This window comes from Bubalus kerabau, chromosome 1 (genome assembly GCF_029407905.1).
Source record: "Bubalus kerabau isolate K-KA32 ecotype Philippines breed swamp buffalo chromosome 1, PCC_UOA_SB_1v2, whole genome shotgun sequence".
Taxonomy (NCBI): domain Eukaryota; kingdom Metazoa; phylum Chordata; class Mammalia; order Artiodactyla; family Bovidae; genus Bubalus; species Bubalus kerabau.
Window position 1 is genome coordinate 151232217 of NC_073624.1, and position 26655 is coordinate 151258871.

General features: G+C 49.6%; 1 protein-coding gene and 1 long non-coding RNA gene across 15 annotated transcripts in view; one reads left to right on the plus strand and one right to left on the minus strand.

Moving 5' to 3' along the window:
• The window catches only part of LOC129619861 (uncharacterized), a 40556-nt gene extending 34039 nt beyond the window's left edge, over positions 1-6517 (minus strand). Inside the window, exons 1-3 of the long non-coding RNA XR_008698190.1 lie at positions 6381-6517; positions 1731-1805; positions 317-423 (exon numbers count right to left, since the gene is read on the minus strand). This is a non-coding gene — a long non-coding RNA (uncharacterized LOC129619861). The remainder of the gene's footprint in view (positions 1-316; positions 424-1730; positions 1806-6380) is intronic.
• CHST3 (carbohydrate sulfotransferase 3) overlaps positions 1-12662 on the plus strand; it is a 38501-nt gene extending 25839 nt beyond the window's left edge. For all 14 annotated transcript variants that reach the window (XM_055535217.1, XM_055535252.1, XM_055535207.1 and 11 more), the window contains 2 exons: positions 4795-5016; positions 6498-12662. In XM_055535217.1, coding sequence (XP_055391192.1) covers positions 4877-5016; positions 6498-7797 — 1440 coding nt within the window. In that variant the 5' untranslated portion in view covers positions 4795-4876 and the 3' untranslated portion in view covers positions 7798-12662. The remainder of the gene's footprint in view (positions 1-4794; positions 5017-6497) is intronic.
• The last annotated feature ends 13993 nt before the right edge of the window (positions 12663-26655 follow it).

Below are 26655 nucleotides of genomic sequence, written 5' to 3' on the forward strand. Positions count from 1 at the left end.
TCCCTGTTTGGGGGGCACTCAGTGCACAGCCCACTAGTACCCTTGCCTGGGAAACCCCATGGACAGTGGAGCCTGGCAGTCTACAGTCCATAGCATTACAAAGAGTAGGACGCGCCTGAGCGACTCAACATCAGCAATACTCAGTGCACACGTGCAGCACAGGCCATGGCATAGACCTGCTTCGCTCAGATAGGGAACAGTGGCTTTTTCTTCTTTCTCTTTGTATTTTCCATCAACTTAGAATGACTGAGCATCTCACAGTGGGCTAAATTCTTTGGAAAAAGCATTCAACGATTCATTCTACAGAGGTACTTACTGTGCCTGGTGCACACGGAGCAGGGATACAGACGGAGCTCACACGCCAGTGGCTGAAACAGGCAGTAAACAAGCACATTTCCATCCAAGAAGGGAGCAAGCAAGGTGCTAAAAGGGATAGGGAGAAGGGAGACAGTCCACATTAGGTCAGCGGGCAGGGAGGGACTCCAGGGGAGGGGACCTCTGAGCTGAGTCCTGAGTTTAACTGGGCCCAGGACAGCCGCCCCGCTCCCCTGCATTCAGGCAAGGCTGAGCCGGCATGTGCCCCTGGCCTTCTCCACCACTGGCCCTGCTGCCCTGGCAGTGTGACCTCTGCTGGCATCCCAGCAGGGGGATACCCCCTTTTCCTTTAGCTATTGCGTTACTGCTGGGTTTGGGGGGAAGAAAGGTATCGAGTACTCCCCCAGAGATGGCATCTGCCAAGAAAAGGAAGAGATTTTTCATTCTTCCCATGAGCTAAGCAAGGCGGGCACCACAGCTCTAGGGAGGGTTTGTCCAGTGTCGCAGATATCACAGACACACTTCTTGCAAAGGGCCTCCTGCAGGCCACGTGCATGACGCCCATCTCGGCCATCCCCCATGACCCTGTGACCTGGCATCTGTGACCCTCTGCTACCTCCTGGGTCTGGGGATCTCTAAACCACCCTCTCCTGACTGCCCATTTGCCTGCTGGCCTTCCAAAGCTAACCCTAGGGGCAGCCTGCCTGGACCAGGGCCAAGGAGCCAACAGCCTGCCTGGGATTTCATTTGGAGGGAGTTTTCACCCTCGTGTCTTCCTTTTAGGGCAATGTCAGCAAGGTTCTCAGGAACTCTATTATTCAGGGGCTAAGGGGGCTGGGACAGCAAGTCAAAAATAGAAACACTTCCTGGAAGGGAAGAGAGGAGACGGTTCAGGATCTTTGTCATCCACACAGTCAACTTTGTAAACTGTACCAAAGATGTATGACCCAGAAGAGAGAGGACAGCCAACACAACTCCCTGTGCCCCATGCCTACATTTTCTCCCTCTCCATGTACCAGATACTGCTCCTCAGAGCAACATTATTCAGCAGGAACCACCCTTTTCATGCTACCAGTAAAGAAACTGAGGCCCAGAGAGGTCAAGTCTCTTATACGATGTCACACAGCATGTTAGACAAGCGGGAAGAACAAAAACCCAGGACTTCTGGTCCTAGCTCCTTTGCTTCCCTCACATCATCAGATCCGGGCCCTTTCCGCTGAGAGCCTAGAGGGAAGAAAGCCAATATTTCAATCCTTTGTGCTCTGCACTCAGTACTGGGTCTCACCCTCCTAGCAGGACAGGCGGCCTCACACACCACAGGCTACACTGGGTGAGTGAGGAACACAGCCCTGCCCAGAGTTCTGCAAACACATGCTGACTGCCTGCCGGTCAGCAGCTTCAGTGAGCTGACTTACCAGGAACTTGCTGGGCAGTGGGTACATGGCAGGTGCTGTTCTAGATGCTGGTCTGGACTTCAGAGAACTTGTAGTCTAGGAATGAGAGACAGACACGCCATCAACTGCAAAGTCCAATCATACGTGCTGTGCGGCAGGGGGTGTCACTGTGGAACATCGAGAGGCTGGAATGACTTAGATTTGGGAGCGGCAATCAGGCTGTTGCTAGAGGAAACTTGGGCAAATTATTTAATCTCTCTCAACCTCAGTTTTCTCATCTGTAAAATGGGTCACTATCTAACAGGGCTTTTGTGGGATGAGGAAATACAAATCAAGTCCTTGGCATGCTACTAGGCACAGAGTAGTAACTTTATAAATTTCAACAAATTTCATCAACTCATATCCTTCTAGTTGGCTCTTTCAACCAGAGTATAAGTCCCATGAGGGCATGGGTGGGGTCTGCTTGTTCCCTGCTGTGGGATACAGTGCCTAGACTGGCACATAGTAGGTGCTCAGGAGATATTTAATAAGTGCATGGGAAATGGCCCAGAAGAATTAGGAAGAGGCAGGGATATTCAGTTACTCTTGAACTGGCCTTGCAGCCCTCTTCCCTTCTGGCTCATGTCCACCCACCTATACTCCCAAAGCACCCTGGCCAAAGGCCAGGGTGAGCTGCCTACTGCCGCCCTCCCCCCCGCCCCCCCACCGCTCTGCCCTGCACAGCTGAGGCCCTCCACTTTGGCTGCCAGGGTACACATCTGTCTTCTCATAAGCAGAACCCCAGTCTCACTGCTTTCCCCAGAGGGTAGATTTTCTGGTTGTCCCTAAAACCACTTCCATTGTATGATGAAGCTGCAGCCTGGGGACCCTCCTTTCAGCCCTCCCACTCCTCAGCGTCAATATCAGCTTGGAAAAAAATTCATCTTTCCCAGAAAGAAGGATGCTCCTGGATGCACAAGGTCACAATAACACTTTTCTAAACTTGTAGCAGACTGTCTTCCATGGATGAGAGTCCTTATGGAGAAACGGAGAGACTTTCGGAAGAGGGGGTTGTGTTGGAATCTGGGGGCTTGGGGTACAGGTATGTGTTTGATGGTGAGGATAAATGAAAGCAATGGTGATTCAGGCTGCACTGGGCCACGGTGTATTTGCTCTGGCTTTAAAAAATATATACAGTTTCAGTTAGGAGTCATTTATTCCTTTAACCATTCTGTCATTTAGCAGCCATGCACGAGTGTCTCCTGTGTGCCTGGCCCAGTACTAAGGGATAATAAGGGGCCCAGACAACTGCCTGCCCTCCACAAAGAGATGGTCAGCACTGAACAAGTCATTTCAAGTGGGTGTGCTTTACGCCAGTCTCAGGTCATAATGCAGTGGGGCCAAGGGGGCCCTAACCTACCCAGGAGGAAGCTGCCCGACGAAGCTGAGACCTGAAGGCCTAGGCTGTATGAAGGATTTTGCTAAAATTCACATGGTATGGTGGAAAACCTTTAGTTAATTTTAAAACATTTATGCATCCACATGGTAAAGTTTCTAATGGTGCACAATGCTACGCAGTAAATGCTGAGACTCACCTCACCCTTCTCTCCTGACCTACCCGCTCCTGTTACTGGCCTCGTGTCTCCCTGCCGCCACAGTCCACTTGTATCTAGCATTTATATTTTTCTCTCCCTTAATTTTTTTTCATACTGCATCAGAGGTTCTCAACTTGGGATGATTTTGCACCGCCCCACCCCTCCCTACCCACTCCCCCTCACCGATCTGTCAGTGTCTGGAGACATTTCTGATTGTCACAGCTGAGCAGAGGACACTCTACTGGTATCTAATGAGTAGAGGCCAAGGATGCCACTAAACATCCTACAATGTACAGGACAGCCCCCACAACGAAGAATTATCTGATCCAAAATGTCAACAGTGCTGACATAGAAAAGAACAAAATAATGCCATTTGCAGCAACATAGATGGACCTGGAGGTTATCATACTGAGTGAAGTCAGACAGAGAATGACAAATATCATCTAATACAGCTTATACGTGCAATCTAAAAAAATAGTACAAATGAACTTACTTACAAAGCACAGAGTCACAGATGTAGAAAACAAACTTATTGTTACCAAGGGTGAAAGAGGGGGAGGGATAAATTCAGAGATTGGGATTGACATATACACACTGCTGCTGCTGCTGCTGCTAAGTCGCTTCAGTCGTGTCCGACTCTGTGTGACCCCATAGACGGCATCTCACCAGGCTCCCCCGTCCCTGGGATTCTCCAGGCAAGAACACTGGAGTGGGTTGCCATTTCCTTCTCCAATGCATGAAAGTGAAAAGTGAAAGGGAAGTCACTCAGCCATGTCCGACTCTTAGCGACTCCATGGACTACAGCCTACCAGGCCCCTCCATCCATGGGATTTTCCAGGCAAGAGTACTGGAGTGGGGTGCCATTGCCTTCTCCAATATACACACTACTATCTATAAAACAGATAACTAATAAGGAGATTATATGGAAAAAGAATCTTAAAAAAAGTGGATATATGTATAACTGATTCACCTTGCTGTACAGCAGAAATTAACATTCTAAGTCAACTGTACCCCAATAAAAGCTAATTTCGAAAAATGTCAATAGTGCTAAGAAACCCTATCCTATATGCAGACTATGTCTGCAGCTTGCTTATCTATTATAACATCTACATTATATATAACTATATATAGTAGATTATTCATATCAGCATTAGTATCTCATTCTTTGTGGCTGCATAATAATCCATTGTTTGCATCATCATTTTTTTATTTAGATGTTTGTACTCTTTTGCTATTGCAAACACATATACTGCAAGGAGTGTTCTTTTTGTACTTTTGCCTTTGACTCGTGAGGTCAAAGCATAAATTGATGGAAGTGACATGGATGAATCAGCAGGTTCGTTAACATTTTAAATGACCTGATTTCAAGTTTCTGGGGCACAGTCCATTGGGAGAGTGGGTCTGGAGTTCTGGCTGCTAAACAGGGCTGGGGTCCCCAAACATCTGGTGGAAAAGTTCCTGTTTGTTCTCAACTATAGACGAGGGTGTCCTGACTGCCCATCTCTCCACAGGACCCGGTGTCCCCCACGGGAAGGACGAGCCAGGTCCTGAGTGGTGCCCCTGAGCTGAGTGCCCACGGCCCCACCCTGCCCCATGGAGAAAGGACTCTCTTTGCCCCAGGACTGCCGACATTTTCTGCACAGCCTGAGAATGAGGAGCAAATATGCCCTTTTCCTGGCTTTTGTGGTGGTGGTTTTTGTCTTCATTGAAAAGGAAAATAAAATCATATCAAGGTGAGGGATGCAAGCACAAGTCTTCCTTATCCAGGTGGGATGGGTGGGGGCAGAGAGGTGGCTGCGGGGCACTCTCTGTGGACCAAGAAAGGCAGTCCTTCAGCCAGCCATCACCAAGCCCCTCCTGTGCCCAGGCAGGTCATATCCACGTCCTCATTACCGCACAGCAGTGAGACTTGGACTCTGGACTCAGGCATCCTGAGTTGGAATCCTGATTCTGACCCCCCTTTTTTTTTTTTTGGCCACAGCATGCAGCTTTCAGGATCTTAGTTCCCTGACCAGGGATGGAACCCATGCCCCCTGCAGTGGAAGCACAGAGTCCTAACTGCTGGATTGCCAGGGAATTCCCATGATTCTGGCCCTTTCTAGCTGTGACAGCTTAGATAAATCATTTCACTTTTCTGCCTTAAGTTCCTCTTCTAAAATGTGGCTAGCGATGGGGCCTGCTTTGTTGTAAAGATTAAATAAAATGTAAAAGCATTTAGCCCAATGTCTAACACACAGTTTGGTATCCTGTGCTTACTGGCTGTTGCTATTATTATTAGTTAACTTCCTGGCCTAGGATGATACCTCACACTAACAGCATATTTCCTATACTAATCCAAAGTCATGGATGAGGGATTTCCCTGCTGGTCCAGTGATTAAGACTCTCTTCTCCCAGTGCAGGGGCTCTGAGGTTCTACTCCTGGTCAGGAAACTAGATCCATCATGCTGCAACTAAAGATCCACATGCCTTAACTAAGATCTGGCGTAACCAAATAAAGTCATGGATGACTATGAGGCAGGGTTCTGGTACAGATACTCTGGTCAGCAGGGCTGCCATGTTCAGCTGCCTAGGCTGTGTACTGCTCAACTCCAGGGGTGTGCACTCTCATAGGCTACATGGAGGATGCACAGAGTTGGGAGTGTACCACTGTGTGCAGTGGTCCTGTTAGTGAGCCTGCTATACATAGAAAGATTTATAGACCTTCTCTCTCAGGCACAACCCTTGCACAAAAGCATCAACCAAGATCGGCAGATTAGGAATTCAGCTGGGTAGTCGGCATTATGCTGGTGCCCTACCTGGGTTCCTCAGCATGGACTATTCCAGTCAGTGCCTACTGGGTCCTGCTGCAAGCTCCTGCAACTCTCCACCTGCACACTGGCAAGCCAGAAGTCCTGGGGAGTAAATACCTCTGGGAGAAGCCCTCAGCCAAGGCCACCTGGCAGTTTCACACCCCCTGGGTGAGGGAATCCTGAGGTGTGCTCTGTCTAAATGTCACCTGGGGTTCCCCTGGCAGAGCAATTTGGCCACAGCTATTTTCCTCCTCGTCTCAAGTCACTACCCGTTCCTCCTGTGATCATGTCCCAGATAAACTACTTACTCAAATCCTTGCCTCAAAGTCAGCTTCTGGGTGGTCATCCTGGGACGCTCCTTAGGGTGGCACAGGGGATAGAGTCCCCAGTCAATCACTGATCCCGGTATCCCTTTGCTCTCACAGGGTCTCAGACAAGCTGAAGCAGATCCCCCAATCCCTGGTAGATGCCAATAGCACCGACCCAGCCCTGGTCTTGGCCGAGAACGCATCCCTCTTGTCCCTGAGTGAGCTGGATTCGGCCTTCCTGCAGCTGCAGAGCCGCCTGCGAAACCTCAGTCTGCAGCTGGGCATGGAGCCAGCAGAGGAGGCCGAGGAGGAGCAGATGCTGGAGGCGGAAGAGGAGTGGGAGCAGCTGGAACCCCGCCCACCCGCCGAGGCCCCGCCCCGGCGCCACGTGCTCCTCATGGCCACGACTCGCACCGGTTCCTCGTTTGTGGGTGAGTTCTTCAATCAGCAGGGCAATATCTTCTACCTCTTCGAGCCGCTGTGGCACATCGAGCGCACGGTGTCCTTCGAGCAGGGTGGCGCCAACGCTGCGGGCTCGGCCCTGGTCTACCGCGACGTGCTCAAGCAGCTTTTCCTGTGCGACCTGTACATCCTGGAGCACTTCATCATCCCGGCGCCCGAGGACCACCTGACCCAGTTCGTGTTCCGCCGGGGCTCCAGCCGCTCCCTCTGCGAGGACCCCGTCTGCACACCCCTCGTCAAGAAGGTCTTCGAGAAGTATCCCTGCAAGAACCGCCGCTGTGGCCCTCTCAACATGACGCTGGCCGCTGAAGCCTGCCGCCGCAAGGAGCATATGGCCATCAAGGCCGTCCGCATCAGGCAACTGGAGTTCCTCCAGCCGCTGGCCGAGGACCCCCGTCTCGACCTGCGCGTCATCCAGCTGGTGCGCGACCCCCGCGCTGTGCTGGCCTCCCGCATGGTGGCCTTCGCGGACAAGTACGAGACCTGGAAGAAGTGGCTGGCCAAGGGACAGGACCAGCTGAGAGAGGAGGAGGTGCTGCGGCTGAAGGGCAACTGTGAGAGCATCCGCCTATCCGCCGAGTTGGGCCTGAGGCAGCCGGCTTGGCTGCGGGGCCGCTACATGCTGGTGCGCTACGAGGACGTGGCCCTCCGGCCGCTGCAGAAGGCCCAGGAGATGTATCGCTTTGCAGGCATCCCCCTAACTCCGCAGGTGGAGGACTGGATCCAGAAGAACACCCAGGCGGCCCACGATGGCATCTACTCCACGCAGAAGAACTCCTCGGAACAGTTTGAGAAGTGGCGCTTCAGCATGCCCTTCAAGCTGGCGCAGGTGGTGCAGGCCGCCTGCGGCCCGGCCATGCGCCTCTTCGGCTACAAGCCGGTGCAGGATGCCGCCTCGCTCTCCAACCGCTCCGTCAGCCTGCTGGAGGAGCGCGGCACCTTCTGGGTCACGTAGGGGGCCCGGGGTGCCAGCACCCCTGCTGTTGAAAGTCCCGCTCTGCCTGCCTCACCCAGGCCCGCGGGGAGTCTGCGGCGCCGCCGCAGGGCGTGGGCTGGAAGACGCATCGGGCGTAAGCCGCGCCTGCGCTGTAGAAGTAGGCCCCCAGCCAGCTCGCTTCCCCTGCAGCTGTGGGCCCGGGGCTTCCGCTGAGAACAGGACGGTGGCCGGCCCTTTTGAGGGCTGTCAAACCCAGACCTAAGGGACTGTCGTCTCCTGAGCAGACCCAGGCAGGCCCGGGCCTGTTCACAATTCTTTCTCTCCTCTCCCTGTCTCTCCCTCTTTCTCTCTGTCACACACACACACAGAAACATACATGAAACACACATAGATGGCCTGTAGACCTAGTGGGCAAGGGTCTACAAATATTTACAACCGGAAGGGGTTCCGACACGAGCTAGTCACAGTCAGACCCCCTGCTTTACTCAGTGTGAACCTTTCAGTTTCTGAATTTCTTCATAATCCAGTGTAGCATTTGAGTGGGTCACTGGGGAGAGGTGAAATCAGCTCTATATAGAGCGACAAAATATACATATAAAGACACATACCTACATTCACACCCCACACACAGAAAAACAGAAATACATGCACACATACATACAGAAAAAAAGCTTTTCAGAGTTATTAGAGCACGAGGGAGGGACTTCCCACGTGGCACTAGTGGTAAAGAACCCGCCTGTCCATGCAAGAGACATAAGAGATTTCGGTTGGATCCCTGGGTCTGGAAGATCCCCTGGAGGAGGGCATGACAACCCACTCCAGTGTTCTTGCCTGGAAAATCCCATGGACAAAGGGACCTGGCAGGCCAAAGTCCACCGGTTGCAAAGAGTCGGACAGGACAAATGAATTAGCTTGCAGCATGCAGGAGGATGGGGGAGTGGCATATGGTCATGAACCATGACCCTATTCCCCATGTAAGTCTGAGGCTGGATGATGGGTACAGAACTGCAAGTGCATGGCCTCTGCCCGCCTTAGATTCTCATGGCTACTTCCCTCCTGTCCTTGCTGCTAGTAGGCAGCATGTTTTAAACTGGCTTGTCTGACCCCCGTGTGATGGCAGCCTGAAGGCCCCGTCCCAGCTGAGTTGACTCCCCAAGAGCATGTCCGTGTTTGAAAGCTACTTCAGGCCTGAGTGGCAGGAGCATTTGTGGTCCCTGGAGACAAAAGGCAGCTCAGGAGTCCTGTCATTTCCAGCCAGGCCTCTGTGGGGCAGGGCCCAAATGGAAGTATAGAGAGCTCTTGGGGGAAAAGTCACATCAGGATAGCCCCTCCCCTGAGAAGACAGTAGACCGAGGTCAGCCACATGGTTGGTTGTCATGGTTGTGTGGTTGGTGTCTGGAATTCCTCCTTTAGGGCTCTGGGAAGAGTGTTGCTCAACATGGGATGATCTGAGTGTTTTAAGTTATTTATGGTTTGGTCTCTTGTGGCTATATTTTCAGGTTTGTTTCTGCAGGAGTGCTGCTTGGAAGCATTGTGGCCTTGAGCGGGGCTGGGAGGATCAGTGGGGAGCATTTTAGATCCTGCTGGAGCCAGAGGATTAGGAGAAGGAAACTTCCTCCAGAAGGATCAGAGCCTAGATGGCCACATGGCAGCCCACAGTGCCCCACGGGCTTTCCTGTTTGAACTCATGTGGAACAGATCTCAGAAATCACCAGTGTTCTTTGCTGAGTGTCCAAGGCAGCATAAATTAGCAGTCCTCACCCCCTCCTCAAGAAGAGGCCAGATTTGAAAATCTCTCCCAAGCCCTAACATTTCCTGGGGGATCAGGGGCCTATGACCAAGCACCAAATGTCCCCAAAGCAGAAGCCTTTCCCCACTCTCACCCCAAACCAGGGAGCAGAACTCAGTACCCCCTGAGAACTTGCAGGAAGAATCAGAAGTTCACTAAGGGCTGTTTCTGATTTCCTGGACAACCTCTGTATCAGATCTATCCCATTATCAAGCCTGGAGGGCTGAGTTTTGTTTCAAGTATTATGGACAGCAGGGAAATACAAGATCTGAGTCCAGCTGGGGTTGCTCTAGGGAAGAGAGGGGTGCATCCTGGTGGAAAGCCAGCCTTTGAAAAGGTGAGGACAGTGGCCATCTTGCGGGATCCATTACAATCAGTGCCCTGGGTCTCCATCACCGTGGATTCAACCGATCAAGGAAATCTCTAGGTTTTATAGTCCAAGCATAAACTGTGCAGGGAACTGGCTCTAATTTGGGGTCCAAAGGTACTCTAGCTCTGAAAACTTGATCCTAGCGCAGAGTGGTGCCAGGATGGTTCTGGCAGGCCCAGAAGTGCTGGCCGTTCTTCCCCGGCCCCTGCCCTGCTCCCTCCACTATCCCTTACTTGGGGTGGTGGGGGGCAGACACCTCTGTCCAGCACCCTTCCTGGGTCCTGGGGCTCTCCTAGTGTGGATAGCAGACTTCTTTCCTTCCTTACTTCTTTCCTTCCTATGCCTTTGGGGCTAAGGCCTCTACCCCTGAATCCTGAGGACTGTGTGGAGAATGGACCTTTGGGACTTCTCAGGACATTGACAATTTGTACACTGCAGGTTGACTTAATTTATTTATTTTGTGAAAAAGAAGAGATGGAAAAATATTTTATTATTTGCAGGGACTCAAAGCTGAACCCAAATCAAGAAAGACAACAATAATAGAAGCCATTCACTTCATGTATACAAGGACACTCCAAGACAATTCAAAATACACCAGAGGACAAAGCTGAGAGCATGGGAGTCATGACAGCTGCCGGGTATTTTTTTAGCTTGGGCTTTTCCCTCTTGTTGATTTGAAGATATGACAGTAAGACCCTTTCTGCATTACTACCTTTGCCCACGTGTCTGAAATAAGACACAACTCACCTGAGTGTTGCCTTGGGCTCAGCAACGCTCTGGGAACCCTTGGGGTTTTAGGGAGGACAGGGTGGGGTGATTACTGACTTTATACTCCTTGGGACCTGATTGGAGACCCACATGAGGTGTTATCAGCAGGGAGCTGGGTTAGGGAGAGTGGTCCAGCTGAGAGGCAGTGCCTCGTTTTCCAGCAATGCCAGCCCTGGTTTGTTTTTCTGTTCCCGCTGTGCTCCCCCTTCACACTGGAGCCTTCCCCTCTGCAACACCCACCTGCCTGGAGACAGGGAGTGTTGAGGCCTCACCTCTGCCAGCCACCAGCTCCTCCAGAACAAGAGGCTCATTCAGCAATGAGCGTTTACTCATTTTCTTCTTCTTCATGAAGACCTCTTTAGCCCAGCCTATAAAAATAGCTCAGAACATTCCAGGCCTTGGTGAGACAGGGCAGTGTCCAGCACCCTCAGGGCGTCACCCCTGCTACCCATTCCTGGCTTTTCCTCTGGACCTTGTTTATAAATCTTGGAGTGGATGAGGACATGGGGAAAGGGCTATGGGAGCAGGATTTGGGAGGGGGCAGGATTCCTGAGTCCCATAGAGAGGGAAGAAGTGCAGATGTGCAGGGCTCTGTAGCACAGCTCCTATGGGTTATCACCAAGTTATCACTAAGGTGGAGAGACACGAGCAAATTCTAGCCCTTTGTCTGTTTATGTGATGCACTCACTTGAAAATAAAAACAGAAAAACAAAATGTTTGTCTGCCAGCACCCTCAGCCCGGGAGCTGTGCCAGAATCTGGTCTGATGGGACAGCTGCTGACCAAACCCTTAAGAGCAAAAGTCCCACCGAACCCATTGCAATGACATCTTTCCACCTCTGCTCTCCAGATGAGCTCCAGGGAATCCGTGTCCCAGAAGATGTATGCTTAGCCAATCAGCAGACAGGAGGTGTAAGCATCCAATGCTCTGGTCCTAACCCTGAAGATCTCTTCCAGCCCTGGGCCTGTGTTAACTGACTGTGGGGCCTGTCCCTTAAGAGGCCCTGGATTATGAAGGACGGGGGCAGAAGACTGGATGGCTGTGTCCCTGAGGCAGGGAGGGGATGGGGGGAACAGATGCCTGCAGAGGATACGCCTTTAAATTTGTGCAGACTGATGAGATCCAAGAAAAAGCGGGTCTTGTCAGTCTGCTCACATTTAAAGAAGAGGCATCCTCTGAGATCCAAAGTTGATGGGTTTGCCTGAAAGAGTCCTAGGACATGGTCCAGTTAGAAAGGGAGGGAGGAGGCCCAAGGTTTCCTGAATGCAGCCACGTGGTCTTTCAACTACCATGGTTTCAGGAAGAGTGGAGGCTGCTCTTTACCTCAAAAGGATGAAGCAGAATTAGCAACTGCAGATGTCTTAAGAACTTCAAGATCCTAGGGTCTTGTGACCTTTGTCATTCCATACTGTGCATGGGGGACTAATTAGTTATGCGTTTCCAAGATTACGTGGTGCCGTCTTCAGGGCCTAGCCCATATTGTGGACCAGGTATTTTATTTGTATTTATTTGTCAAATAAAATGACCTATGTTTCTTGCTTCTTCTAACGTTGGGCTTGAACGGGGCACCCCCTAAAGTCTCCATTTCATCTGTACTTTCTAGGCCAAATCTGCCTGATTCACCTGCTCCCTCCTGGATCCTGCAAACTCTTTTTGCCAAGACCTTGGCCTTATGTCATATTTCATGGCCACGTAGTACAGGATACCCCCTTCCTGGCCATAGGTGGCCTGGTATGTACATATGTGTCCACACGTCTGTATGTGTAGCATGTAGCTCAGCCTGCTTGGCCCTGTTGCTCCCAGCCCCCTTGCCATCAATGTTCTTGCCGTGGCTACAGTCTCCTGAAAATACAGGGGTTGCCTTCAAAAAGCTGGTGGCTACTGCCAGTCAGGATCTGCTTTGCAGAACAGAATGTGAATTATTTAATTAAAAATGAAAACACGCAACAAGCAGAATCTGAAATGTGTCTCTGTCCTCTGTATTTATTCTCAGCAGCAATTAGGTTGTAAAAATTAACAGGAAAACTTATACGTCAATTATATCTCAATAAAGTGGTGTTGGGGGAAATAAAAATTAACCAAAAAAAAATTAGTAGCCATAGGAAAGGGGTAGCTTCCAGCATGAAGCAACTCACAGAAACTGCTCCCTGTTCCTGAGAGGTGAGAGGCACGGGAAGTAGGGATACGTGCAGGGCCTGTGTGAAGGTGGATGTTCTTTATGTTACCAGAATGGCAGAGCTGGCAATAACAGTTTGGAGTTGGCTGCAAGGACAGCGTCTGAGAGAAATACCCAGGCACTGTCAGACAGGGACGTTAGTTAGAGGCCAGGGGACCTGGTGACAAGTCCCAGCTTGGCCACTTTCTGGTCCTGTGATTTTGGGTAAGTCAGTTCCCTTAATCTGTACCCCAGGTGCCTTTACAATGAAAGGTGTAATTAGTAGTTGACAACCATTGTTCCAAAAATACCCCTTTAGGGATGGACTGAAGTCAGCTGTAAGGGCAGGCAACGCTTTCCCACTCAGCAACTGTGCATTCATTTGGCCTTCAAATAAATTTCAAGAATCACCTGAGATTTCCAAGAACCCTTGCAGCTAAGAAATGCGTGCAGTTACATGCTGTATCAGTCATATCAACTTAGCGCGAATTAAATTTCCACACTTTCGTTTCCTAACAGCCCCCTGGAGGGAACGGTTTCTCCCCCAGGAAGAAGGGTTCATTTTAGAACCGGAGAAGACAGAGCCTGTGGAACTTTGTGGGTTTGGGGACACAGGAAAAGCGGGAACAGCAGCAGCCATGAAGAGGCAGAGAACAGCTGAAAACCGGGGACAGTAGTCCCTGGAGCAACGGGGTGACAGAGTAAAGCATGATATGAGGGCAGGAGGCCTCTTCCCCCCAAATTCAAACCTGTATCTGTCATTTCACCCAGGCCAAGTCTTGGAAACTCAGACCATTCCAATCCCAACACTTAAAATACAGGAGGCAGCACAATGACACCCCGGCCTGGGTGGAATCTTGGCCCTGCGGCCCCCAGCCAGGTGCCACTGCTGTTTCCAATCTTCTGGGCACTGGATATATTTAGTTTAATTTCTAGGCTGTGTTTCCTACCACAAATGGCCCCCTGGAGAAACAAATTGCCCTAATCATAGAGCCGAGAAGCCTGGAGACCTCCCCACCCTCCCACTCTCAGCCATCAGCCTAGGCCAAGCCTCTTTCCACTCCCAGACCTCTGAGGGCTCCTGTATGTTCCTGTACTACACCGCAAGCTATCCACCCTGAGAAGGAGCTGAACACCCCTCTGGGGTCGCTGAGACAGCCAGTCAGCTGGCTCAATCCTAGCGGGCAGCTTGATCACGCGCAGAGAGAGGCCTTGGGCCTGTGCACTTGTGCACAGAGCCCTGCCAGGTCCTGGAGTCCACAGCAGCGTCCCCAAATCTCTTTGGAGGACCTGTGGTCACCTAACCTCTTGTAAGGAGGTACAGTTCACATTAGTGTATCAAAGGCTCCGAGAAGCCCTGCTTTCCTCTGACCCAGTTTACCAGGATTCCCTCAAAACCAATTTTATGGGTGGAATTTTTATCACGTAAACTTTTTTTTTTTTTCCTGAATAAGATTTTCAAGACTTTGGCATTCTACAGAACAATTTGTACTTACCAGAAACCTGCAAGGGTAAGTGTTTAGGACTAAAAGCCATGGTAAGCAGACAGTAAGAGGGTAGGTGATGTAGCTGTCTACTTCAAGGGAGAAAAAGCCCAGGGTTTCAGGGCCCCTTCCCGCTTTCCCATCCCCTTAACTGAGCTGCAGGCCAGGAGCAAGAGTCGGCCTTGGGGTCACTGGGGGTCAGAGTTCACAGCTCCAAGGCATCCATGCCGCTGTCATAAAACCTGCCGGTGGCTTGAAACCCTTGGCGTCTTCAAATCGACCCACACCTGCGGGGCCTCTGTGGCATTACCCAAAAGATGCAGTGACCCCTATGGAGAGTGGGGACCCTGGAGAGCCAGGCCAGGCATAAACATCACAGGACACTACTGATTTGAGAAACTCGAGCTTGGGGTAGTTCTTAAAGGAACCATTTCTAAAACATCTGGACAAAGGTTACCAACAGTAAACAGGTTCCCTGGAGATGCAACCCCTTAGTAGCTAGTAAAGCCCTTGCTAAATGCTGCTGTGCAGTTTATTAGAAGAGCAAGCAAGCAGTAAAGACTCAGCTGGAGAGGCTTGCCCAAGAAAATCAGAATGAGGGAGAGAAGGAAGGGAGGGAGGGGGGAAAGGAGAGTGACAACAAGGAAGAGATTCTCAGAGATGCAGGGAAGGAAGACAGCCACGTTGCTGGAAAGAACACCCATGAGCACAGCCACAGCCATGATGCCCAAGCATTTAAGGGATGCCAGGGTCAGGCCAAGCCCAGTGCACACCTAGCCCCACACACCACTGGCCATGGACCAAATCTACCCTGCGGATGCGTGGTCCATGCGTGGACTGCTTTTGTTTATAACAACTGACCAACACTTAAAAATTAAGAGATTTTATATAAAAAACAGATTTCTGCTTCATCTTGACAATCAGGCCTCTTGCTTTGAGTCACGCAAGAAGCTGGTGCTGAGACAAAGGTTTGAGAGCAAATGGTTTATGATGGAGCTGCAGACGGCCCAGCAGGGGAAGAGGGGAGGAGACAGGCAGCAAAGGGGGCAGTGCTGAGCCAGCGGCCACTGTGGACAGCTGGAGCTGAATGCGTCCAGGGGGTGCATAAAGCTTGAACCTCGGGATGACCCAAGCTGAGGGGCAAGGCAAAGACACTGAGAGCATGTCTACATCAAAGACGCGTCAGTCCTGGGCTGAAGGCCATTCTTGGGATGTATTAATTCCCTTAGCACTTGCCCTGCTGGCAGAACATTATGGAATTCTGAAAAAAGCTGTCAGGCCCAGAAAGGAAGGAAGATACAAGTGGTTGGAAGTTTCCAGGGCACCGTGCAAGTTTCCAAAGTAAGGTATGTGAGAGGGGAGGGGCCCGACAGCAGCTGCTCCCTGGGGTGGTAAGTCACCCAAGGCTCTCACCCTGGCAGAACAGCTGGCTGCAGCTGCGGAGAAGGGCGGGGCCCGGGCTCCCTCTGGTCTCTCCAATACAAGGCAGCACTGATCACGGCATCAGCATTGACGCTTTACTTCCAATGGACACATTGGCCACATGGATTCCTCTCTGTGAATCCACGGCCATCCAAAGGGAGAAAGCAACAGGCCAGGAAGGCCACAGTACGACCCCATTCATTAGGACAGCACCCCAGACCCTGGAGCATTTGAGTTTTCAAACCCCGCTTGAAGTCCTGGTGGAATGCTGAGGTCTGTGTTGGCTTTCCCCGACAGGGCCCACTGAGGGGCCCTTAATGCGTAGACCTTGGGCATAATGTGGTTAGTTCTGGATACCATGGACTCTGCCTAGGTCTGTCTGGTCAGAACACCGTGGAACTTAACCTTCCCCCTTCCCTTCACCATCTCTCCACACACACACCTGAATTTCACCTGCTCACCCCTACCCCAAAACAGCTGCTGCCCACCGGAGCAGGAGGCCAGAATATACAGTGAGGCGGAGCACAGGTGCTTTTCCTGCGCGGAGGGTGAACGGGCCAAGCAGCATCTGGTCCATACCAGTGCTGCCCTCCCTGGAAAGTCTTCCATGTCTTTCTGCTCTGATGCACATAGTAGGTGATGCTCACTTGCAGGGCCTAACAGGCCCCTGGGTGTGCTCTTGTGATGCTCACAAGGGCAATCCTCAGTGCCTGGGTTCAAATGCCACCCCATTCTTGCCCACCCAGGAAAGTTCAACAGGGTGACCAAGGAGACAGCGTGTAAAAAGGCCTGCAGGATGAAGAGGACTTGAAGGGTTTGGGGACCGAGAAACAGTTTGCTCTGGTTGAGGTGGTGACGAAGCAGGAGGCTGGAGAGGAAAGCTAGGACCTGAGTATGAAGGAGCCTCCAAGCCATACTAAGAAGAGATTGGACTTGATCCCAAGAACTGTAGGGAGCTGCTGAATGATAGATAGAATGAAGCAACGTGGGCTGGCCTGACCAGTTACGTCCCATTTTACAGATAAGAAGAGAGAGGCACAGAGAGCTGGCATGACCAGCAGCGTCAGCACGTGAATCTACATCCCTAATCCTTGAAGACCCTTCTGTCCCATCTTTTGCCTCGAGTCTCCCACTTCCATCTGTTAGGACCCCACAGGCCACGAAAATGCTGTGGAGATCCAGAACCAAAGGGTCCCTTTGGGATCATACAGAACAAGCCTAACCTCTTCCCTATGTGCCAGCTTTCCAAAGTCATCCTGAGTCTGCTCTTCTCCAGCAAGGTGTCCCAGCTGTGTGACCTTGGACAGTAAACTGCCCTCTCTGAGCCTTGGGTTGCTCATGTATTAAAATAGGGATAGTATTTGTGAAGGATGTGAAGCGTGAGTGTAGCATGTCTGGTTCATGGAAAGCCCTGAGTAAACAGTGGCTGCTGTTACTTGAAAACAGAGGCCCTTCATCCAATGTTCACACTCTTTTGGATGCCTCAGTTAATCAATGCATCAACAAATATTTTGAAGGCTAGTGTTGTTTAGTTGCTAAGTCTTTTGGGACCCCATGGACTATCACCCTCCAGGCTCCTCTGTCCATGGAATTCCCCATGGTATGAATACTGGTATGGGTTGCTGTTTCCTTCTCCAGGGGATCTTTGCAACCCAGGGGTTGAACCCACATTTCCTGCATTGGCAGGTGGATTCTTTACCACTGAGTCATCAGGGAAGCCCTTTTAAGGTTATAGGGAATCCTAAATAGAGCTCACAGTGGAAGCTGGGACCAAATAGAATAGGTCCCTCAGTATCTGCCCCAGCAGGACAAATCATAAAAAGCAGTGCTGAGCTTCCAGGAACGACCCTCAGATGGCCCACAGAGCAACTTCCAGAGTTTGGTTGAGTGAGTAGGAGCTAGTCTTCCCTTTCCTTTTGGAAGCTTTCATTAATCCACTTCTGTGCTTCAGCAGTCTCTTTCCTCTGACTTGATGTTGATTTCTTTAAGCAGTTCCCTTTCCAGGAAAAAACTGCCCTCTACCTTCTGTCTGTATGAGTGGAAAGGCTGACCCTTGAGAACCAAGAAGATTTGGGTTTAAGTCAATTCATTCAAAACATTGCCCATAGGGCAGCACTTCTCCCTGATGACCTGGCCCCTGAGGGGTCTGGCTGGCCCGAATGGAAGTGTGTTCAGACTTGGTCTGAAGCCTACCACTTCGAAGAAGGTCTCGCTTGGCTGGGAGCAGAGGAACAGCTGAGAAGACATGTGTTGAGACTTGCCCTTGGAAATAGAAATCCAAGGAGCTCACAACAGGGAAATGCTCCTGACAACTTACTTCTTGATACATGCCCTTCATATTCTCTTTCACGGGTGGTTAAGTCTCTGTGAAAGCCTTCACATCATGTCTCCTGGCACAGCACAAATGCTGGGTGGATGAATGAATGAATGGAGAGGAAGCTTAAGAGGCAGTTGGAATAAACATTTTTTTCCAATTGTAGTAATACACACATGACCTAAAATTTACTGTTAGTGAAATTAGGACATTCATAATGTGTAACCTGCAGAGGGAAATGGCACCCCACTCCAGTATTCTTGCCTGGTGAATCCCATGGACTGAGGAGCCTGGTGGACTAGAGTCTCTAGGATCACAAAGAGTCAGGCATGACTGAAGCGGCTGAGCAGGCACACAGGCACGCAATATGTAGCCATCACCCTAAAAGGAAACCCCATATGCCCTACAACTGCAAGTCTGCTTTCTGTCTCGATGGATTTGTCTATTCTGGACAAATTCTAAATGGAATCATACGACACGTGACCTCCTGTTTCTGGCTTCTTTCACTTAGCATAATATTTTCAAAGTTCATCCATGTTGTAGGATGTATTAGAACTTCATTCCTTTTTAAGGCTAAATAATAGTCCATTGTGGGGATAAACCACATTTTGTTTATGAATCCGTAAGCTGATGGGTACTTGGGTTGTTTCCGTCTTTTGGCACCACTTTCATTTAATGAACATTTCCTGAGCTCCTACAATGACCCTAGCACTGTCCTGGGGACTCACTCATTGTCTATTACTGAGTCCTCAGTACCGCTCTCAACTGAGGTGGAAATGATTTCCCCATTTTAAAGATAAAGGAACAGAACGTCTGCAAGATTTAAGGAATTTGCTGCAATGAAAAGTAGGAGAAGTAGTTCAGCCCAACAAACACTGGCTCTGTGCTCACAGCATGCAGCCCCCACACCGGGCTGCAGGGCATGGAAGCGAAGAGCACCGTCCCTGTCTGTGTGACAACAGACAGCCTGTGTCAGACTTGCCAGGCAGACTCAGTATCACTTACTTCTATACTTTCCATTTCATTGGAAACTCAACAACAATTCTGATATGGCTTAATTTGTAATCATCTGTCCCAATAAATTCCCAATAAGGGAAAAATAAAACCTACCATCAGACCCAATGATTGTGTCGGTCCCTCCCTGCATATGACAGTTGGCACTGTCCAATTGCAAGTGGTTTGGACCTCACTGGTTCACCTCACTGGTCACCAGCTCCTTTCTGACCTTGGCAATGCAACGTCACTCAGTCTCTACCCGTAGCAACAGCTCCCTGAGCTTTATCAGTCTCCTCAGAGGCCTAAGACCTCCATTCACTCAAAATACCTCTCTCAAAACCCTCCAGATACTCACAACTGATCAGTAATCATAATGAGGAACTTCCCCAGTGGTCCAGTGGTTAAAACTCCATGTGTCCACTGCAGGGGGCATGGGTTTGAACCCTGGTTGGGGAACTAAGATTTCATGCCATCCACGGTAGCCAAAAAAAGAGAATAAAACTGGTTTGCAATTGCTGTGTGTGCGGGGGTGTGGGGGTGTGAGGGGGTGGGGGAGTTGGGGGGGTGGGGGGGAGGAAGGTAAAGATGAGTAATCTCATATATAAGGTCACAAAGAACAATTTAAAAAATCATAATGATGAGGATTTATTGAGTTTGGCACATGCCCAGTACCTTCCAAGCATTATCTCCTTGGATGATCCTTCCATCCCTGTGAAACTGGCCCTTGATTTGATCATTTTACTCATTATCCCCCCATTTTACTGGTAAGGAAACTAAGCCTTGGAGAGGCAGACCCTGGGTGGACCAGGTTGCAAACCCAGGTCTTTCTGCTCTGGACTGGACTTCAGGACAGCTGTGCCATATCGCCGTGGGGAACTGTGCGTGCTCAGGCCTTTGGCACCCTCAATCCTGTTCTTGGTGACAGGGGTATATAAAAGGCACTTGTTAGTCCAGTTGTCTGGGATCTTAGGCAATCCCTGCAGATGTCATCTGCCTCTGTGAACAGCACTCATAGGATCCTGGCCAAGAAAGAAGCAGTGGGACCAGAGATTCTCTTTAGGACTTGGCTTTCAGTGCCAGAAGAGTGGAGCTGAGACAGAAATATCCCACGCAGAGCTGCTAGAGGAAATTCTCCTGTTGCCCTCCAGATACAGGTCCACAGTAAACATGGGCATAAAGCTCGAACTCAGCAGACAGCCAAGAAATGCAAACTAAAACAACAAGGACCTCTTAAGTTGGCAACAGTCATTTAAAATACTAAAACCTAATGCTGGTGAAGGCATAGAGAAACACCCATTCATCTGCTGGGAGGAAAGTTTGGTAATATGCATCAAATACCTTAACATTTTTCATACCCTTTCATCCAGCAAATCCAGTACAGGAGTTTATTCTAAGGAAATAACTGTGGCTGAATGCTAAGATTTAATGTTTAAATCATTAAACATTTCTAACAGTGAAAAACAAACAGAAAAAACCTCTTAACTATTGAATAATAAGGAATTGGTCAAATAAATTATGGTGACACATATGATGGAATACTTTGCAACTATTAAAATAATCATGCAGAAGGCCTTTAATGACATTAAAGGTATCTCGGATATATTAAACAAAAGTAGTCTATAAAATTCCATTTACATAAAATATTTTTTATAATGTGAAATATTTTGCACAGAGAAATGATTGGAAAGACATAAACCAAACTGTTGACAGTAAATTACTTATCTGAATTTTAAACAATTTCTTTAACAAACATGGATTCCTTACATTCATCACATAGTGTTTAAGAACATAGAGTCTGGGGACTTCCCTGGTGGTCCAGTAGCTAAGATTCCATGCTCCCAATGCAGGTGACCTGGGTCCGATCCCTGGTCAGGAAATTAGATTCCCCGTGCTGCAACTAAGAGATGGAATGCTGCAGCTATAAGAACCTGCATGCCACAATGACGATCAAAGAGCACGTGGGCTGCAACTAAGACCGGGCCCGGTCAAATAAATGATTTCTATAAAAAAAGAGAAAAATGAGTGTAGCCTTTGGAATCAGGCTGCCTGAGTTCAAATCTCACTTCTATCCCTGATTCATGGAAACCTCTCTGAGTTTCAAAGTACAAATGGAGGTAATAACAACACCAAAGCGCCTGCTCAGGGGGTGTTGGAGGCTCTAAATGAGAAGGTATGTGTGACATTCTCAGCACAGTGCCCCAGGGTGATTTAGCATCACCATTGCTATGATTTCGATGACTAACTATGTTTCTGATAATACAAGTCATGCAATTAGGAAGGAGAAGAGCCTGAGCATTTGCCTGCTTCCTCACCCACCTCGGAAAGCCATGTCTGCTAGCTGTCCCCACTCAGGGCTGGCGTTTGCCCTCAACTTCCTGCAAGGCATTCAATTCACACTCGCCAGGACTCCCGTGTTCCGTCCTCCTCGCCCCTATCCACAGAGAGGAAGAAACAGCCCAGCAAACACTGGTGTGCTGGCCCCAGAGTGAGACATGGAAGTTTACAAAAACCATAAGCAAATGTTTGGTTTGGGAGGAGAAGGAGCAGAGGCTGCGCGGAGAAAGGAGACTTTTCAGAAGCCCCTGGAGGAGACTGCCCTTCACTGCTGGGCCTCCTTCTTTCCCCTGTTTGTTTCTTGACTTCGTCCTGACCACCTCATTTTATCTGAAGCATCTGGCCCCAATATGGGGCTGATTTTCATGAATCCAAGACATCTCCCTTAGCCCAGCAGACTTGGAAGAAGCCAAGGAGAAACCCCACAGTGTTGCCAGCAGAAGCCCTGAAAGGCAGAGACAGACAGGAAAGAGGAGGGTGGTTAATAACCAAGTGAGGACCAAGGTGTGCCTGGGGCGCAAGGCATGTACGGGAAGCTGCTGTGTTCAGAATCGAGAGGGATGAGCCAGGGAGAGAAAGAGATGCCCCTGGAACCCACAGACGCCTCCAGCAGGTGTCCACCCACCCTCTATTTCTTTCCTCTCCTGTAGCCCCTCACTAGACAAGAGCTGGCTCATATGAGTCACAGATTTCTCCAGGTGTGGAAGAACCAGATCAGGGGACATTCTATCCCCTACATAGACATACCCAGGTGCACACACATACACACACCTCCTTCCAGGCTGGGAAAGCAGAGGGTATGGAGTTCTAGCCAGATCTCATCCTCCAGTTGATTTAACCCGGACGCATACTTTAGTCCCTTCTGCTTGGAAATACCAATACACGATCCCAAGACAAAGCAGAGTAACTGTTGCTGGGTGGAGCATCAGGAACATTAAATTGAAAATAAAGAAGTGAATGAAAAAAAAAAAGCTGTGATTCCTAGAAATTCCCACTCCACCCACTTCCCACAACTATTCTATTACTCCAAAATGAGAAATTAATTCCTCCAGGATTAGGATTGTGAAGAATGTGCCAAAACCCAAGAAAAAGGCTTTATGTTTTCAGGGTGTGAACTTGGCTTAGCTGGGACGCTCTAAGCTGCAGCTAAGGGAGCCTGGGCTCCACCTCTTTGCATTTTTCAGTACTGTCTCAAAATACAGTTCGTCAAGGATGCCCTGAGCCTGCCAGCCCCCTCTGTTACGGGTGCTGGTGAGAGAGCAGAGGGGCAGCAATGCTCACCGTGCGGCCTCGTTCTCACTCACGTATGCAGAAGATTTTCAAAGAATGGGGAGGTCACTGTCCCCTTTCACCTTACAGGGAGTAGAGGCCAGCTCCTCTCATCCTCAACTCTCAACCTCAGCAGGAAGGAAATAAGCCACCACTGAAGAGGCCGCTAAGCTCAATCCTCACCCACTCACTCATTTTAAAAACACAAAGGTCCTAAACTAACCCAGGTGTTTTCAACTCTGGACACACAGTAAAACTACCAACTGGGCTTTGCTAATGGCTCAGTGGTAAAGAATCTACCTGCAGATGCAGGAGACATGGGTTTGATCCCTGATCCGGGAAGATCCCACACGCCATGGAACATCTGAGCCAGCGTACCATGACGATTGAGCCTGTGCTCTAGAGACTGCGCTCTGCAATAAGAGAAGCCACTGCAATGAGGGGCCCGTGCACCGCAGCTAGAGAGCAGCCCCTGCTCGCTGCAACTAGAGAAAGCCCTCACACAGCAGCAGAGGCCCAATACAGCCAAAAAGAGACAAGAAAATAAATACAATTATATACAAAAATCTACTGTTTCTTAAACTTTTCCTGTGCGTAGGACTCTCCTGGAGGACTTGTTAAATTGCAGATTTGGGAACCCCACCCCAGAGTTCCTGATTCAGTTGGTCTGGGATGGGGCTGGGGAACTTGCATTTTAACCAGGTTAGTGCCCTGGTGTTGCAGGTCCCTGGTCCACACTGAGAGCCACTGCCTCCTGCTGGCCTCAGAGACTGACTCATGTGATCTGGAGTGGGATCTGGACAACTGCTAAAGGGGCTGAAGCCAAACAGGACCCCATGGGGCTACTGGGCACAAAAGCCTTTCTGTGTCCCCCATTTCTTGATTACAGGAAATAGGCTTCATTCAGCCTCCATGACCTTCCCTGAGTTCCTAGCCACAGATTCAATCAGTCACTAATTAGGGAAGGGAATGGATTTGGAGACAGGGTGGAACAGTCAAGAAACAATAGGGCAGCATGGGGCAGGGTCCTGGTTCCCCTCAGGGAATACACATAACAATACTGCTGAGCCATATTGCAGATGCTGAAATCCCCACCAGGGGGAAAAGTTTACTGTACACTGCTCACAAGCTCTGAGACCCCAGAACGCTGAAACCAGAAAGCTGATGATGCTGACGCCCGCTGACCTCACCACCAACCAGTCAGAAGAATGTCCATGAGCTGATCACGCCCTCCTCCTTGAACCATTACTATAAAACTCCTCATTACCCACCTCCAGGTTGGGACACGCAGTTCTGAGAACATTAGACCTCTGTGGCCTCCTTTGCCTGGCAAAGCGATAATGCTATTCTCTACTGCTGCTGCTGCTGCTGCTGCTAAGTCACTTCAGTTGTGTCCGACTCTGTGTGACCCCAGAGACGGCAGCCCACCAGGCTCCCCCGTCCCTGGGATTCTCCAGGCAAGAACACTGGAGTGGGTTGCCATTTCTTTCTCCAATGCATAAAAGTGAAAAAATAAAGTGAAGTCGCTCAGTCGTGTCTGACTCCTGGCGACCCCATGGACTGCAGCCTACCAGGCTCCTCCGTCCATGGTATTTTCCAGGCAAGAGTACTGGAGTGGGGTGCCATTGCTTTCTCCGAAGCTATTCTCTACTTCACCCAAAACTCTGTCTCTGAGATTTAATTTGTTGTCAAGGTACAGAGGCTGGATTCGGCACCAGGCCCCAGGAGATCCTGGGAGAACCACTGCTAACACTGCAAGGGCCAATTGAAGTGAGATCCACTACAAGAGCACATTCAGCACAAACAGCTGTTAACAGTGAAGTACTTACTAGAATCCAGCTGTTCTCAACCATGGCCTTACCTAATATCTATTCCTTTTTTACATTAAAGGAAAATCTTGACATCTCTCTCTGATTTAGCAGGTCTGTAACTTCACAGAGGTCATTTCTGCACATCCCTGCTCTGTCCCTAGTTCTGGCTGATCTTTGGGGCCTCAGCACTTGGTCACAGCTCTCAGCTCTCAGTTTGCAGGTCCATTGGTGTCTTAACGTCCTCCCTCTTCCCTTTGTTCAAGAGAAACGTTCCCTTTCCTTGCACATGGCACAGAAAGCCCCTATGGCACGCCTTCCTTATGACGCAGCCCAAGGAAAGCTGACTCATATTGATCCATGGAAAAGCCGAGGCCCACTGAGCACAAGACTTTGGCCAGCCCTGGGAAGTGCAGTCTGCCTAGCACACAGCTGATCCTCAGTCTGCATGGGCACAAAGCCTCCTCCAAGACCTGGCAGCGGTGTCAGGGTGGGCCTCCAGCCCCACTGTGGGAAGATTTACAAAACAAAGAGCAGATGCTTCGGTAATGACTTCACCGCAGAATGGGGCCCAGTGCATTTTCATCAGGGAGGGAAAGGTCAGTGGCTGCCGGCCAAGTCCTGCTCAGAGGAGCCTCAGAGAGACAGGCAGGGAAGCACATTGACCAGGCCACCATAATGAGAAGCAGAGAGAGAAGAATGAACACACTTTACCACCCCTAGGCCAGGCACTTATAAGTAGAACCTTATTTAATCCCTACAACAACTCCATAGTAGATGGTGTCATTGCTTCTAATATTTTCAAGGAAACAGGCTCAGAGAGGTCACATATCCTACCTACAGTCACACAGCTGTAGCTAACCTTTACGGTTATAACTAACATCTTACTATATGCCATTTGCTTTATATGTATTGACCCATCTAATCCTCACAACAGTCCTAGAGGTCGTGTTTTAGTCTGCGTAGGATAGTGTGCCGTGGTAACAAACAGTTCCCAAAGTCTCAGGGCCTAACATAACAAGGATTTACTTCTTATCTACACGAAGTCTGCTGTGGGCCCATGAACCTCTCTGGGGCATCTTTCCTTCATACAGTGACTCAGCAAGCCGGGTAGCTTTGATCTTATCGTTCAACCAGCTGAACAGGAGGCCTTGGTGCTGAGGCAGAGGAAAAAACTGGAGGGTTGTACACCATCTCTTTTACCCTTTCTCCCAGAAGTGACTCATGTCATTCAGCCCACAGGCCATTGGCCAGTGCTAATCACGTGACACCTACCCAATTTCAGGGAGGTGGGAAATATGAGGGAACAAACAGAACATTTGCTGACTGTCACTATCTCTGCTACAGTAAGTACTGTATTTTTTTTTTTTACCATTTTTAAAAAATTGAATGAAATAAAAAGATTCTTTAAATTCTATACGGAGAAGGCAATGGCACCCCACTCCAGTACTCCTGCCTGGAAAATCCCATAATGCTTTACAAAATTTCACGCACACGATTTCATATAATCCCGTAATGACACTTTTATTTCCCCCCTACCTCTATACCGCCCCTCCCAGTAGGTACTATTATTATCCCCATTTTACAGACAAAAAAACTGAGACTGAGTGGTGAGGTGCCGTGCTAGGGCTGCCATAGCAGGGTACCACAAACTGGGTGGCTTAGACAACAGAAATTGATTGTCTCAGAGCTCTGGAGGCTAGAAGTCTGAGATCAGGTGTCAACAGGGTTGGTCCCTTCCGTGAGGAGTGAAGGAGAATCTGTCCTGGGCCCGTCTCCTAGCTCCTGGTAGTCTGCTGGCATCCTTGGTGGTTCTTGGCTGGTAGAACCTTCACCCCAGTCTCTGCCTTTATCTCCACATGGTGTTCTCCTTATGCGTGTCTGCCTCCAAGTTCTCCTGTTTTATAAGGACATCAGTCATATTGGATTAGGGGCCCTCCTTTCTCCAATATGACCTCATTTTAAGTCATTCCATCTTTAACAATCCTATTTCTAAATAAGGTCACATTCTGAGGTTCTGAGAGTTAGGAGTTCAACATATGAATTTTGGAGGACATAATTCAGCCTGTAATTCTTGTTCAAGGTCACACAGAGCCAATAAGATGAATAACTTGTACCTTAGTCTGTCTAATTCTAACTCTCCATCCAAGGTGATAATTACTTCCTC